The sequence below is a fragment of the Filicampus tigris genome, chromosome 21, assembly GCF_054856515.1.
Source record: "Filicampus tigris isolate MCC_2025a chromosome 21, RoL_Ftig_1.0, whole genome shotgun sequence".
Classification (NCBI taxonomy): domain Eukaryota; kingdom Metazoa; phylum Chordata; class Actinopteri; order Syngnathiformes; family Syngnathidae; genus Filicampus; species Filicampus tigris.
This window is the reverse complement of record NC_141237.1, coordinates 13,469,137-13,486,151: the sequence shown is the minus strand read 5'-3', so window position 1 is coordinate 13,486,151 and position 17,015 is coordinate 13,469,137. Positions and strand designations below refer to the sequence as shown.

The 17,015-nt window shown below is 40.5% G+C and overlaps 1 protein-coding gene across 2 annotated transcripts in view; it reads right to left on the bottom strand.

Annotated features, from left to right (window-relative positions):
- stau2 (staufen double-stranded RNA binding protein 2) overlaps positions 1-17,015 on the bottom strand; it is a 96,759-nt gene that overhangs the window by 15,427 nt on the left and 64,317 nt on the right. The window contains exon 14 of one of the 2 annotated variants that reach the window (XM_086020305.1): positions 8,991-9,107. The exons of the other annotated variant lie outside the window; for it this stretch is intronic. Within the exon in view, the coding sequence (XP_085876431.1) occupies positions 9,015-9,107 (93 nt within the window). The 3' untranslated portion in view covers positions 8,991-9,014. Of the gene's footprint in view, positions 1-8,990; positions 9,108-17,015 lie in introns of those variants that run through there. 2 annotated transcript variants of the gene reach the window in all.

Here is a 17,015-nt window from a genome sequence, read left to right as displayed (position 1 = left end):
TATAACTCCTCGCGATGAAGCTTTCTGACAAATACATCCAGGACCGGGATGAGGAAAATTGGAATGTAATGCATACTAAAATCACATGTCTGACTTTGTATGTTAGGGCAGTTCTGTTGCCATGCTGGTTCAAAGAAAGCAGGGGGTTTCAAGAAAGGATAATAAACAACAGGGAGAAATCCCAGTAGGAGCTAAACAATATTATGGATTAAGTCTGAAAACATGGAGAGGCTGACGTGATGAGCAAGCTAACCGACATGGACATGTTTAGGCCTCAGGCTCAGAATAAAAACGCACACAAACTCTCTACCGCTGCATATGCCATACATAATAACACCCAAGGCAAAACAGATATCAAACTGTCAGAGGAATTTATTTAACAATATTTTTTTGTTGCGGTTGTAGTGATGCACTGCTACCAAGGAGCGTTTGGAATAAATATTTTGGTTACGTTATTTAGTAACAGCAGAGGCCTCAAAGCTATTACAAACACCTCTCTCTTTGCATGCATGCACCGATGCGGTTAAAACTCAATCACATTACCCTATGCTGTTAAATGAATACTGCTCCAAAAGCAAAATGGAGCATTTACAGATTTGTAAAGGCACCATTTTAACGACAGCTGTTTTGCCTGTTTTGTACTGAACGAATTGAGGGTATGAAGAAATCAAAACGCAAGATGGATCAGCATTTTGAACATGTTCTAATCTCAATTTTAATTTGTACAAAAATGAAATTAGTTCAAAACCAAACAGCAAGTAGCATCCTCAATTTGCCCTACACTAAAATTCAAGAAAAATCGACAGATGCTCTGAAGGGTCTATAAACCACATTTTTAGCTACTGATGCTGTTAGTGGGAGCGGAGTATTTAATCCTTTGTGGGCACATTTTTTTTTTTTTTTTTTTATGAGACACCTCACACCATTTTACAGCATTGCAAACAGACAGTAAACACCAGGAAGGTGCTGCACTTTAACACGTGATTAAGAGCCAACTAATTGGATTGCAGATGGTAAAACTGTAAGGAGGACCGTAAAAGCGAACGGGAGACGGGCTAGGCCTGAGAGAGGGATCAGGACACCCCAGGCCGCTGACAAATGATCGAGCTTGGGTTTCTCATTTCTGCTGCCTGACTTGAAAATGCAAATAGCAGACTTTCTACGGTCAAAAAAAAAAAAAAAAAAGGGAGAGACTCCCCCCTATGTCCACCATCCATGCCTCCATTCTTCTCCTCTCATGCGGTGGTTGGTCGCATGAAACAGAGGTCAGGGTACTAATGGAAGACCTCATAGCCTTGTGTGCTTCTAGAAACAACCCCCCCCACCCCAGTCCTGTCTCTCTTATAAATCAAGCCGGCTTCATTGAGAATGGCAGAATCCTCTGATGTCCCAGCCATGTTTCATTTCAAAGTCCTCCTGAAGGCTCACACGGTTCCACATTTACTCTGCGGGCACAGGAGAGAAATGTGTGTGTGTGTGTGGGAGTGAGACGGTGAAAGAAAGATATGTGATTTGAGGAAATTTTGGAATAGAGAAAATGCCCCAAGGGAAAAGGAGGCCCTGTACGACAAGTGTTTATTTAGTAACCATGCCACAATAGAGCCCACCCTGGAATTTCAGCAAAATCATTACACCATCACCTTACAATAGTGATTGTGTGTGTGTGTGTGTGCGCGCCCCTATTTGGAATTATTGCAGATTAAGTGGCACGCCTCAGCTTTTTAAAATATGCACATCATTTCCCGATGACTGCGGTAAAAAGGGTAAGCGAGCGTTGATATAGTGACATTCTGTGGCCTTGAATGTACACTGACAACAAAGCCAGATTTCATTACATACATATGGATGCATTCTTCACTCGTGGTTTGGCCTTTCATAACTTTTTACAAGCACCACAATACAATCATGTGACTGATGTTGAGGGAATCTAACAAAGCCAGCAAAGTGAGAGAAAATGAAAACAAAAACGGTTTGCAAAAAGCCAGTACTACCAGAGGGCTTTGCACAGAACCTTGAGGCACCCCTGAGTTCTAAAAATAGACATCATTTTGCAGTCTAATTTCAGTTAATAATTGCTCAAATCATCTTAAAACTTAATGTAAAAATGATTTCCTTTTTGCAAGATGCAGAACGACATTCAAGTAGCAATGAAAAGGAATTTTGTGTGAATTTGCTCAAGCGCCAACCCTATGTCAACAAAGTCTGGAGTAGTGTTATACATGCAAACATCCCATTGTTTGGTTTTGTGATGTAATTGCAACTCAATCCTCGACACAAAAAGTTAGGTACACTTGAGCAAATCTCAACTAATATTCAATCACGACTATGTGATTCAATCACTGCGTCTTCCAAAATCTTCCATTCTCACATTCCCGCAGATGCCCAATACCATGAAGATTCTGTTATGAGACAGGCGGGCAGACACGCACGCATGCACGCACGCAGTGTTTACACAAACCGCAGGAGTGTGTGACACCTCAGTCGTAACTAGTGTTAACCCCCGACGTGGCTGTTGTTTTTGAGTGTTTCAAAATGTCTGCCGTTTGAGGCCTGAGAATGCGTTAACATCCAGATGAGAGCAAGGCGGTGGCAGCGGGGGAGCTGCGAGGGGAGGGGAGGGGGGGGGGCTTTTGGAGGTGGAGGTAGAGGGCTGTCTCAGACAGACAGAAAAACATTCCCCAGTCGTTACGCTCATCTCCATAACTCAGTACGCTGCCACAAAGCACTGATCCCAACGCGGGACTTTAATGACTGGACTCCCACCACTATAAGCGCTGTTACCTGCTGCTCAACAGTGAGAGTCACTTTGGGCCTGATTCATGGCTACAGATAGCATCCTTTAACTTATATTGAGTGGAAAGAATAAGATTTACACCTTTCTAGGTGGGAGGCAACTTACAAGGCTGTAAAAATTTGAGTGATAGCCTTCAAATTCGGAGCTAAACCACAAAAAAAGGACACTCCAAGGCCAGTGACCTCACTACAGTCCACATTTGTCCATAAAAAGACAGCTTGGTCGTCACATACTGGCTACTTGTGTAATCCTGCTGATGGGCAGGCAAAGCTCATGCGAAACAACGTCCTTGGCCAGAAGAAATGGCAAACACCGACAGTGGTTACTGTGTGATTGTTGTGCTACCAATTTTGCATGTTTCTTGCATTCATGTCTAACGCGGAAATTTAGAGAGCTTAAATTACTGTCAATGTTTGATTTTCTTAAGAAACAATGTCATGAATTCTTTTAAAGGGAAAGTCAACGCAAACATTTTTTTTTTCAAAAATATGTTCTATGCAAGCCCACTAGTTAAAACAGGGCATTCTGATAAATAATGCGTTCGTGGCACAAGTGTTAATCCACTCGTTTTTAGCCATCTCTGGGGGCGGCCATTTTGTCTTCTGTCGACTGAAAATGACATCACAACTGCTCACAACGACCAATCACGGCTCAGATTCAGAAAACAGGTCAGCCGTGATTGGTCGTTACCTGAGCTGGAAATGTAGTTGTACTTGTGATGTCATATTCAGTCGACAGAAGTGACAAAATGGCCGCCCCCAGAGATGGCTAAAAACGAGCGCATTTTGCTGCTTAACTTATATTCCACAAACGCAAAATTAATCAGAATGCCGTGTTTCAACTAGTGGGCCTGATGGGAACATATTCTTGAAAAAAATATCTTTGGGTTGCCTTCCGCTTTGAGTTCTGAACCACGAGTGATAAGGGACTTTTACTTGACAGAGTCCATGACGCTGATGGCATTTGATGTCGCTGCTGATTTGTGGTCTTCTCTTTTATTCACGTTTTAGATCAGGACTTGCAATATGTACTTTCACACCTAAACTCAGTTTATGAGTGGTACAGCTCTTAGTACACTGCTGTCCAAGCAGATTCGGTTCCACTTGGTTTGTCTGCAACTGCATCACTTTTTAATAGAGGCTCTCTACATTGGACACACCTCTTTTACTACGTTCCATGAGGAGATATTCTTTTGTTCCTTTCAGAGGGCTCACGTTACACGTTTGCTACAATCAAAGCACAGCTGTTGTCTTTCAATTATGTCATTTTTGTCACAAAATATAATAGTTACAAAAATCGACATTTATGAAGTGGAGGGGACGAAGTTCACATTAAATAGTTTACTGCATCGCAATTTTTTTCAAGAAATGGAAGGGATGAGTGTCAATGATAAAGAATTGTAACACAAAATTATTTAAAATTGCACACTTGCATACCAATAACGGCCGGTACAAATAAACTCGCGTTGCAAAGTGGAGGGAGAAGATTTGAACAAGTGTCACCAATTCCACTTAGATCATGTATTTGTTTGTACCCCTTCCACACGAGTCAGTGTGAATCTATTTTGAGTAAAATATCAAATGATCACTGACTGCTTGAAGAGTAAACACAGTGTTACGACCTAAAAAGGTGCCCCATAAAGTAAAGGTGGAAATAATAGTGGCAAAGTCCACATCCTTGATAAAGTCTATGACCGGACCATTGAACGCGGTACATATGCAGCCAGGGATAGACAGAAATAGATTATAAATCCAGAGAGGGAAATTCACTTCGTTTTTCGAAGTACAAGATAATCTCTTTTTGTCTTTTAATCTCTGATTTGTGAGCAAATATTTGATTTACGGTAAACGCTAAATGGCGGCAGCAAACGTTGCAACAAACAGCATATAGTCAATAATCCTTCATAGAGGAGGCCAATGTCTTGCTTCAAGCTGTTCGACATCCCCAGATGAAGTTTACCCCCCCAAAAATACAGAGAATTACACGCGTAATTAAACAAACCACAAACTCATGAAAGTTTGCTAGCTTAATTCTAACACACGATGCAAAACGCCATAGAGTATATATCGTCGCTGTCATGTGAAAAACACTTAGCTCCATTTTTTTCCATTTTCTTATTTTTACATGAATCATGTTTCCGCGTTATGAACATCGCATTAAAGTGAAAATTAAAAAAGTTTCCAAAATTGGAGATAAGTGTTTTTCACAGGCCAGCGACGATTAGTAGTAATCATATGGTGTGACAATACTCACAGGCCTATACTCTTACATTTTGTCCATTGCGAAAACCGACTAATTATTGTTAATAATTTAATAATTATTCCAATTTACTGACTCACTGAGTTGTGAAACTCTTCTACGCGTATTATGGTCCGTCTGAATTTTACTTACCCTTGATGGCCACAAAAGTCACATTTGTATATCGAGTGGGAGGAATTAGAATAAGAGACACCTTCGCGCTTTACATAATGCCAAATCAAAGCAGGCAATATTAACATTTGCAGCGCAAAACGCTTAATGTGTGGGTGGTAGAAAAGGTGTTTTCTCCACAGGTGACATACATCACACATTGTCACTGGGAGATCGCAAAGCAAAGATTAGAAAGGCGGCCTTTATCTCCGAGACCTTTTCAGCGAGTCCCGCTATCACTCAGTGTCAAATGACATTAGTCTAATGAGGCAAAGATGCTAGAAAAGGCAGTAGGTAGGTTGGCAGTTCAACACCTGGCTGGCATCAGCCTCCCATCGGGGTGATGATTAAAAGGAGGTGCGATGGCCTAAGAAAGCTTTATCTATGTTAAAATGGGGTGTGTGGGAAATCACACATTGAGTAAAACGTGGCTGATGGTTGGGAGGCTGCTGCCCAAACATTTTCTTGGCTCTTCTTGGCACACAGGTGTTAATGAATGGAAACACTTTTGTTACCGTTGCGCCATCGCGGAGGTGTGGCTGCTACAAAGCCAACAGAGAGGGAGAACAATTCATTTGTATGCTCACATATGTTAATCTAAGCATCGCCACTTGCTGTCCCCCAAATATACTACTTGCACAAACAGCATTGGTAATACACAAGTAAAACCACAGTTTTTAATCACTTGTTTATGAAACGTTTTCATTGTGAATGGTACTGTAGATGCATAATTGTGAATAACTATCACACTGCATCCGTATGATACGGCATAGTTATCTATATACTGTAGCTTTTGTTCACTGAAACAATGATTGACAAACCATCTGTGCAAATTACAAATATCTGACTACATCTCTAATTGTCAATGGGGAAAATTAATGATCAACATTTTTATTGAAATTAAAAAACAAAAAAAAAAAAGATTTTTTCAACTTTTCAAGTTCCGAGCTCCCGTGTTGATTCAAGTGTTGAATTGAGCAGCCCAGGGGAGTTGCCAAAACAAATCGTCGGAGATTTAGCTCAAATTCCCATAGCTGATGTCATGTTGTTGTTCTAGTTATAGTTGAGACTATATCAACAGCGTTTCGACTGGTAGCACACTTCATTTCGCCTCAACTATTCACAATCCCGCACAAGCAACAGAATGCTTAAAGGAGATGTCATCCCAAACATATTTTTGGGGAGAATATCTCCTATGCAGGCCCACTAGTTGAAACAAGGCATTCAGATTAATATTGCGTTTGTGGAAAAAGAGTTAATCCACCCGGTTTAACCATCTCTGGGGGCGGCCATTTTGTCACTTCTGTCGATTGAAAATGACATCACAACTGCTCAGGGCTCAAACCCGTAAGAAATGCTCTGAATAAATTATGACATAAAGACACTATATGCACAATACAGCAAAAATGAACTGTCTAAATTTAAGAAATAAATACTTGTTTTGAGAGGATTCACACTAAAAACAAGTGAAATTATCTGCCAGTGTAGTAAGATTTCTTGAAATAAGAAAAATTATCTTGGCTTTTGAAAGGAGAGAAATACCTTGAAATAAGTGGTGAAACACTCATTTCAAGCCCTGTATTAGGTAAAATAAGGTTGAAACTAACCTACCAAGCACATTTTTGGAATGGGGGGGGGGGGGGTAGGCGGTCAGAGTACCCTGAGAAAAACCATGCAGGCACAGGGAGAACATGCAAACTCCACACAGGAAGGTTGGGGTCGGATTCAAACCCTCGACCTCTGCACCGTAATTTCTGGGGCCAATTTTAGGATCTACAAACTAAAGAAGAAATAATATCGGGTTGTTAAAAAAGCCCGGCTACATGTAGACAAGGCCTAAGTCTTGGTTAGACAACTGATTTTTGCAGTGTTAGCCTGCCTTTAACAGTCTATCCAGCTCAATTCAACTCAAGTGTGTAACGTGTGTTTATTCACTTGCCCACGATGTCAACGCTTAATAGACATGCTAATGCTTCCAAAGGGCCACTGGGAGCTATCAACAAGTCTCCTAATGGGCAAGTTCATGTTTATTCTCTTCTCCCACTTGGGGGAAAAAAAAGACTCACTCGAATCTCCCCTTTTATCATCCGCTGTCTCAATCAATCTCTCGTATCCCCACTCAATCAATTTCTCTCCACTTTTTTTTTTTTCTCCTTTCTTAGTTCCCCCTCTCCCTTTTCGCGCCCCTTTCTGGATCGGTAACCCATCTCCTTACTCCTCCATCATTCTTTCACTGCTCCTATCCACTCCCTAATCTTCTGGTCTGAAGGGTGTTTCCTGAGGAGGGCATGTGCGCAGACACACGTGAGTGATGGATGGTGCAGCGCATGCTTGACTTAGTTCCCTCTTCGGAGGCTCTGACAGTGGAGGTCCCTGGGTGAGGAGGTGCTTGCGAGGGAGGAGAGGTAACTAGCTTCTTTGAGGGAGTACATGGGAGGTGTAGCGCTCACTCAGGGCCTGTGTGATGTGAGCTAATTAGGATGAAGGATGGGGAGCTGCCGCCTCCCAAAATCTATGAGCGCCTTCATTAAATTTAAACTTGACCCATGCATCACGGCGGGGAATTTGGAAATAACAAAAAACAGGCTACGTCCAAAACATTCATAATCCTCAACTAAAAGTGGGCGCGGCAGGTCTGAACAGGGTTGGCACGATTAGCCTCCCGGGGTGAAAATCAACGTAACAGTTTTGGAGTGCCGTTTTCTCTCCGCAAAAGCAGCCATAACAAAGTCTCCCGTTGTTTTGATGAGGTAGACGCAGAGGGCACATGGACCTTCATCCAGAGAGATTCGATTTTATACCGATTTAACAAAACATTCCTACAATTGTCCTGTCGCCTCAGTGTCAATGCCACAGTGAGCATTGAAAACATGTTTAGCAAAGCCACCATCACACCACACGAATGCTATTTTGCTTTGTTATTTAACAACACAGTAAATCGGACCGGCTAAATGGCTACTTATTGTCCATAACCTTACGAAATAATTATCATTTGAATAACTTTTAAATGTGTATGTGTAACTTGTGTGTAAGTGATGTGTGAGAATGGCGTGAATTCCTCAACGCTAGGGATGGGCGAGGACCAATTATCAGGTATCAGTATCCTATCAGGTAGTCATGGAGGCTGCTGATACCAGCCATCAATACTTACGGCAAAAAAAAAAAAAAAAAAAAAAAATCCAACAATGAGTAAGTCCTACTCCGCAGTAGTTGGCATTACACTTCAGCAATTTGAAAACATCAGCTAATCATCAACTACGTCAGAAAGAAAGATTCAACATTTTCTGTCTTTGTATTAAATGACGTTTTATAGATCCAAAGTACAAGAGGTATCGGCGCATATGCAAAGAATCGATACTCATGGTATCGGTCAGACAAAAAGTGGTATCAACAACCATGTTCAAAAAAGATGTGTTTCCAAGATTTTACTTTGATAATTGGTGACTCCCAACGTCAAAAAATGTCCACGAACAGTCACTGCAGAACGGGGACCGCTCTTTCATCACGTATAATGATTTAGGATCCATCCAGGTGCAGTGTTTGGGCATATAAAGTGTAGACAGAGAAGACAGATAAGCAGTGAGGAGAGGCTGTCCGACAGCTGCCTGCCTGGTTGGGTAACACTTGAGCGGGACCCCCTGAGAGGAGCCCAGCCTGGGGTAACGTCTGCACTCCAGTCGGGAAGGAGGACATCAAACACAAGCTCACCTGCTGTTCTCCCGTGCTCCACGGGGGATCTGAGAAGACCATCGCAGTAGTCATCACACCAAGACATCGGTCCCGTGGATAATCCGGCTGCTAGCACACACCTCTACGCTACTGCGTCATCACTTGACCCATTTGAACATGTCAAGTAAGTCATAGAGTCAACCAGGTCCTTTTGGTGGAGCCTTCCAGTCTTGTCCTTAAAGCGGAAGTCAACCCAAACATATATTTTTTTCAAGAATATGTTCCCAGCAGGCTCACTAGTTGAAACACGGCATTCTGATTAATTTTGCGTTTGTGGAATTTAAGTTAAGCAGCAAAACGCACTCGCTTTTAGCCATCTCTGGGGGCGGCCGTTTTGTCTTCTGTCGACTGAAAATGACAATCACGGCTGACCTGTTTTCTGAATCTGAGCCGTGATTGGTCGTTGTGAGCAGTTGTGATGTCATTTTCAGTCGACAGAAAGTGACAAAATGGCCGCCCGCTGAGATGGCTAAAAACGAGTGATAACACTTATTCCACAAACGTAATATTTATCAGAATGCCCTGTTTCAACTGCATTGAACACATTCTTGAAAAAAAAATTGTTTGCGTTGACTTCCTCTTAAAGGAAAGATTCAGCAATGTTCTCAAGGGAACATGAGTACAGCAAGAAAAATGTTCCAGTGGGACCATTTTAGATCAACATGAAGGTCACAAGCTCTGTGCAAATGCTTCCAGTGAGACATTTCGACAAATGTCACGTCCTGCTAAAAAAGCCTCCACAAACATGGTGGACATCCATTATGGCAACACTCTCCACAAACATGGCCGACCGTTACAACCGACTGGAGAAATAACTCTTCAAGCTCTCATCGTCATTAGGCCAGTCTACGGTGCCGGGGAAACGAGAAGTGACCAGTCATTCAGAAGGATTTCTTAAGTATGAGGAATTCAGTGACAGTGATGTCACACAGTTGCCGATTCATGGCTACAACTTTGAGACAGTTTCTGTAAGGATGCAGTAGGGACTTGTCCACAACACTTTAGAGCAGTGATTAGCTCAATTTTGACTTCTTGTACTCGACGGAAAAATGAAAAACAACAGAACGCTCATCAGAATAAAATAACGATCGACTTAATTTCTTCAAAAGTAAAACCAATCCAACAACCAATTCAAAAACGGCAGAATACAAGACATGCTCGTCGGAAAAATGGTTTGCTTCCTTCTCTTATCGGTGACACCCCAAGTTTAACCTGTCTGGCCACCACCCCCATTTCGGCTCAGGTCATTGCACAATCAAACACCGCCCCTTAGTGGTTGGAGGAATAATAAACAAAAATATACAAAGCAAAAACAATGGGCTTCAACAGGTGTCATTTCATGTATATTTCATGTGAGTTTTCAGCACAGATCAAGACATACACAACTATGGAAGCTGTGCTGTTAACACTTGAATTTGAAGTCCGGCTGGCTGAAAAGTTGTCTTATTCACGAGTAGTTTTGACAATTGATAGCAGCACAGTATTTTGTTCCTGCATTAAAAAAAAAAGTGTTGTAGAAGTTCACTTAACAACACATGCTACCAACACCTACAGGCAGTGCTTTAAGTGGAAAGAAAAAAAGTCCCGGTACTGCCCTTATGTGACTGTTGCCAGGTAAATTAGGCGGTGGGTAACAGCAGATCATGAAGTAAAAAAAAAAAAAAAAGGGATTCCACAGGTGTCGTTTCATGTACATTTCATGTGAGTATATATATATATATATATATATATATATATATATATATATATATATATATATATATATATATATATATATATATATAATTTTTTATTTAACTTATTCCATCCCAATGGAATATATGTGTAAAATCGACTATAGAAAATAAGTATAATAAATTATTGTGTATATATATATATATATATATATATATATATATATATATATATATATATATAAAATGATTTTTAAAAAAAGCAAGAACATGCAGATTCCATCATATTTATTTCTGAAATTCGTTTTGGCCGGGTCAGGCTCGGGTCAGTGAACTTAGGGTGGCCCGCCGTAGTCTGGTAGTGCCCCGGGCCATAATTAATGCTGAGCCCTGTTCAATATCCTGGGCTGAGGTCATTTTCGTCACTGTAATGGTGATATGAAATTTAAATGCCATTTCAGCTTTATGCTATACCATTATAGATTTCAAAATGATCATTTATCATGCTGACTTTGGTTAGCTGGCATTTCTTTTATAGGCACCAAGAGTTAATTGTTGGTAGGGATAGACCTATATGCTTTTTTCAGGGCCGATACCGATTATTAGTAGTCAAGGCGGTAGGAAAAATGGGGTAAAATGGTGTCAAAATTCTGAAAAATAAAAACTCCAACACTTGACTTTGTTTAAATGCCTTGGAGCCCATGGTTACTAAACAAATTTAGTGATTTACTAGATGTTAAAGCTTTTCTAGATCTTAAAAAATAGACAACTTTGTTTAAAGTCTCACAAAAAAGTGCAGGGAGCTCCCAGGCTCAGCTGCATGTCTTATAGGTCAATGAAAACAAACATCTCCTTACAGTAAATTGTTTTCTAAAAATGCACTATAACTGAAATTTTTATCTTTCACACATCTTTGTTTTAAAGTTCAAAAACATAAAAGTGAATCCTCAACGCAGCTACTAGCCAGAAAAATAAGCATGTTTCCAAGACCTGTTGTGAAACTGGGGGAGTGGCTAGCTTGAGCCACAAGGCAGCTTACTGTGGCGATCAGAACTGTCCCTTGTGTTTATATGACATAGAAGGGCTCATAGTAATGTTACAAGTGAGTTATAGTAGACTGACATTTACTAAAATTTCGGCAAAGTCTATTGCGTTACCTTGAACTGCTAACTCGCCGACTCCCGTCGTGTATGTGCCTGGCTCGTCCAGGAGACACAGAGAGCGAGCGAGCAGGGAGCACATACGCAGCTTTACGCTGATTACGCACTGCACAAGTAACCAATCAGATGGTGCTTTGGGCGGGCCAATCTGCCTATGCAGGTAGGGCCTCTCGCAAACAGAAAGAGAGAGAAGCACGCTGCAGCAAGCACGAATAAAGCTGTTTTTAATTTATCGGCCTTAAAATGAAAAAAAAAAAGGCAGATGCCGATAATTGCCAAAATGCCAAATATCGGCCCCGATAATCGGCCCGGCCGATAATTGGTCAATCCCTAATTGTTGGTACTCGTAGTTCCAGAAAGTAGGTTTCCTGACTTCTAAAAACTCCCCAACTAAATTTGGACAATAGTTTCCACAGACTTAAATTCACTACATGAAGTACCAAGCCTTTGCCTGGCTAATTGATGCATTTGGCGAGATGAACATTTCAAGTGACACGGGTAAACCAAGCAAATACTCTCCAAAAACGTACCCCATTACATGAATGCATGATAGCAGTTGTTTTTTTTTTTTTCTACCCAAATACACAACGTTAATGTGTCAAATGAAATCAACTAGATTTGCTCATGCGGCAGAAAATTTGATCAGCCACAGCTGACAATTTGGGAGACAGGACCCCAGGGATGGCGGAGGCTCAGCTGAGGACATTATTGCATGCAACGAGAAGCCCGTACACACAAATACGTCGAGAGAGAGAGAGGCTGGTGGGAGACAACAGTCACCCCTGTCATTTTCGATTGCAGGCCGCTCATGTTGCATCAGCGACACCTCATATACAGCCCAGTGGGCCTCAGCCCCCCTGGTGTCCCACTGCCGCCACAGACTGACTGCCAGAGACTTACTTCAGCTCTGGAGAACAAACAGAAATGAGCCTTGTTTAAAAAAAAAAAAAAAAAAAAAAAGTTAAAATGACATCAAAATATGACTGCTTGCCATGGGCTCGACCAATGTTGTTCTTAACACAACTGATAAAGAATGTCTATGGAGACAGACGTTCTGTGATGGTGTACAAATGGCGATTATATGATCAGCCTAAAAAAAAAAAAAATCCTGAACTTTTAAATCAGAGGTCAAGTTAAAATATATGAGAGCAATAAACAGCTACACAACATTAACATTTATACCACAGTTATTCCTTTCCAAAAACTCAAATGAAGATAAGGCTGTGCAATTAATCGAAATTCAATTACAATTACGATTATTACATTCCACGATTACAAAATTGGAATAATCGTAAAAAAACAATAACCAATATGCATTTACATTCAACACACTATGTTTGTATACACAAGGAAATCATACTTGAACCTTTTTTAAAAATTTTATAACAAATTTTATAAATTGTGTTTGGTCCAAAAGGAACTTACATAATAAGTGTTTTAAAGAAATGTATTTGTCTTTATATTTGTTACATTTAAACATTTTTCTTGCTTTGTACCAAACAATAAATGATCATTTGAATAATCGTGCTTTCAATTATTACCAAAACAATCGTGATTAATATTTTGTTCATAATCGAGCAGTCCTAGGCTCGGATGGCGTGGGAGTTGCCACCGTTACGTCAATACCAAACTCACGCATCAAAAAAAAAGTATAAAAACTATACGGTTATACGGCATGATGGACATTTTTATTCAACTCATTCCATCCCAATGACATATTTATATTTCATTTCACTGAGGGTCTGAAAAAGTCTGGTACCGAATTAATAGCATGATGGACGTTTTTCTACAATACTTTGAATCATATCGTAAAATGATTGCACAGTGCTACACTGGCAGAGGAAGATAATTCCAAATCGAAAATTAATTTGAGTAATTTCTTCAAGACCGTTAACTCATTCGCTGCCAGGCATTTTCAGACCCTCTTTTACCCTAACGTTTGAAAAAAATAGAAAAAAATATAAATGAATTCCTGGGATTGAATAGCTGGACTGTGAAAAGACAAATAAATTCGTCAATGGCAGTGAATGAGTTAATAGAAAATTATCGATACCCCGGTTTTTAATAATTACGCCCTGTGGGGACGTTTTAGTCCCAGGGCTCAGTACCCACCTGGCTACACACTACTGCAAACTAATTTTTTTTTCACATTACTCGTGTGGTTGTGTATCTGAAAATCACTCTCAACAAAAATGTGTGCCAGCAACACAAAGCAAAACAAACAAAAGACCAAGTGATGGCTCGTAACTTGAAAAACTTTTAAGCTAGGACACTCCTAAGCCAAGATACCAACATAATTAAAATGCACAGACAGGCTGAATTAAAAAATGTCAAACTAGTTGACAAGTCTTTGGCTTCAAGCGAGCCTCCGCCAGTGTCGCGATTCAGGCTCACATGTGTTTGGCAGATGGTAATGAGCGGATGGCATACGAGGCCAGGAAGACTCAGCTATGTAACCCTCTCTAATACACCCAAACAAATACTATTGCCTTCAAGAATGTCTGCAAAAAGCTCGGAATCATGGCATTCAAGCACGGTGATGTCTTTGGCTGTAGATGCTTATCTGCGGTAGATAAATAGCCGCATTGTTAAAATGACATATCTGCATTTAATCAACACCCGTGGCCACAGCTTTCGCAATAATGGACGAATGTCTTGTACAAGAGTTGTTTTTCTCCTGGAATAACTCTACATCGTGACAAAAATCACTTCAGATGCCATCAATAACTGCTCAATCCTACAGGGACTGAAAAATGGATAAAATATGGAGTTGGTCGCTGAATCATCCAGAAAAGAATTTGTGAGGGTCATTGATTCATTCATTTAGTTATTTATCTGGTTGGAGTATGAGCCCTCCAATTCCTCCACACCAAACTCATTCGAGCAGGCTTCCGCTAACCGTTCCCACAAAGTGAAGAATTAACATCGAAAGGGATTTGTTGCGTTATTAACAAATTAAGGAGCGTACTTTTTTTTTCTCCGGCCAGTGGGGTGTTATTTGCATTCAGTATAGAAAAAAGATGCCGGTATGACTTCTATAATTGAGATAACGGCATCCAAAGACACGCATTACTGGTTTTATCTCACAGAGCCCAAGCTCAATCAAATTCATACGATCTAATCGTGCGGGCAAAAGTGCAAAATGTGTGTTTGTGTGTGAGAAAGAAGAGTGCATGCCAAGGCCAACACGTGGCACAGGAAACACGTGGACACGATTAATTTGCAAACCAGACAGATCGATGTGCATTCACACAGCGCCGGGCGGATTCAGGCTTCCTTAACTTAATTCTTTGATTGTATCTGACCCATTGCGTCTATGCCACCACACACAAAGTTAAGAGTGTCCATCAAAACATTATACTTGGAAAAGTTATTTTTATAAGACCTTTTTTTTTTTTTTTAACGGGTATCGCCACTGGTCGGTAGACGTGTGTTAAACACATTGGCATTCGCGTCAAAATCCGATTTCTAAATTAGCCATTAAATGATGAAATATGCTAATGCCAGAGTAACACATCAATGCAAGGCTTTGATGACACCGTGACATTTGTGCAAACATGTTTTCTCAATCCAATGTTAAAAGCGGAGACTTGCGGTTTGTCAGGATCTGTTCGTTACTGCCAGCCATTATTACACGCACATGTTCCAGAGCAGTCCAATAAAAGTCATTGGCTGAAATAATTCTCTCCCTGGGAAAATACACGTAAATGTGGCGATAAGAACCTGTTGCATCAGATTTACGACCCGCTCGGCAGCTTCCTGTCTCCAGCCGACCGACGACCGTTGCTGGCGGCAAGCATACGCGGCCATCTTGGAAAACGGACAAAATCTTTGACGCCTACTTTGTTCAAGTGTCAATGTTTCGGGGGGCTGCTGATGCTGACCCCTCATTGTTGGGTCCTCCCTTTGTGGCCGCACTCTTCACTGTACAGAGAAGAGGAAAAGAAAAGGCTTTCGCTAACAGTCGGTCATGCCCCAGTGCTCCTGGCAACAACAGGTCCAGAGGACGCAGACCTGCCTGGCCTATATTGGCTCGGCTCTCTCTTAGCGGCGGCGGCACTAGCCCCCTGTCAGCTGTCCCATTCAGAACAGGGCCGGCCCTTTATTAAAGCTTTGAAGACTGCCGAACAAAGGGGCGTCCCATGTTTAGATGATAGAATGTAAGCAAGTGGTTTTCTGCTTGGGCAACACAAGACAAAGACTTCCATTTTTGAATACAAGGAGAGTGTTGCAGTGAGAAAACCAAAAAAGGAGGGAAAATGTGGAGGGCACACCGCAAGTGAAGACGTTCTTTACATTTTTTTCCCCAATAAAGTTCACACACACACACACACACACAAAAAACGACAGTCTTACTGGCACAAAAAGGAATGTAACTAAATAGCAATGTAAACTACATTTGTAAATTAGATATAGCGACACATATACAGACAATTAGCATTTACCGATTATTAGTACTGAAATTTGAAGAATATTATTACAAATGTGTGTTTTTAACTCATTCATTGCCAGACATTTTCAGACGCTCGTTTACCCAAACGATTGAAAAAAATATAAATACATTTGTGGGATTGAATGGCCGGACTGTGAAAAGACAAATAAATACGTCAATGGGGGTGAACGAGTTGATAATTCAAGATTAACATATTCATCTTAACTTTCTATCAACTTTGATTATGTGTTGAACAGTCATAAAATTAGCACTACTGGCATAGAAGCGAATGAGACAAAAGCTGTATAAAAAATGCTGGTGGTACAACGATAAAAATGTTTAATTGGATTGAGGTTGTCACTAAAGTATTCATTTAACAAGTTGCAATGGTGGACTGAGACATGTTCGTAATATGTTAAATATACCACATAGTACGATGCAGTGCAGTTCTACATCCATGCAAATTACTAAATCACGTAAATACAGATTGCAAAAATACCACTGTATTTAAAAAATGAGCATTATTAAGATAATAAAGGCAGACCTTTTCTATCAGCTCTTCCTTTATAATTACTGTAAATAATAATAACCATAATAACAATAATAATAATATTAATAATAATAATAATATCCAGATCATTAGAGTGTGCAGGTGCTCATAATGTTGTGGCCAGTCAGTGCAAATATAATTAAGTTTCCTTAATGTAAGTGTATCAGTGTTTTGTAAATAATGGTAAATGACTATAATATTTAACATCTTAAAGGGAAGTGAAACCAAACATTTTCTTTTTAATATTATGTTCTATGCAGCCCACTAG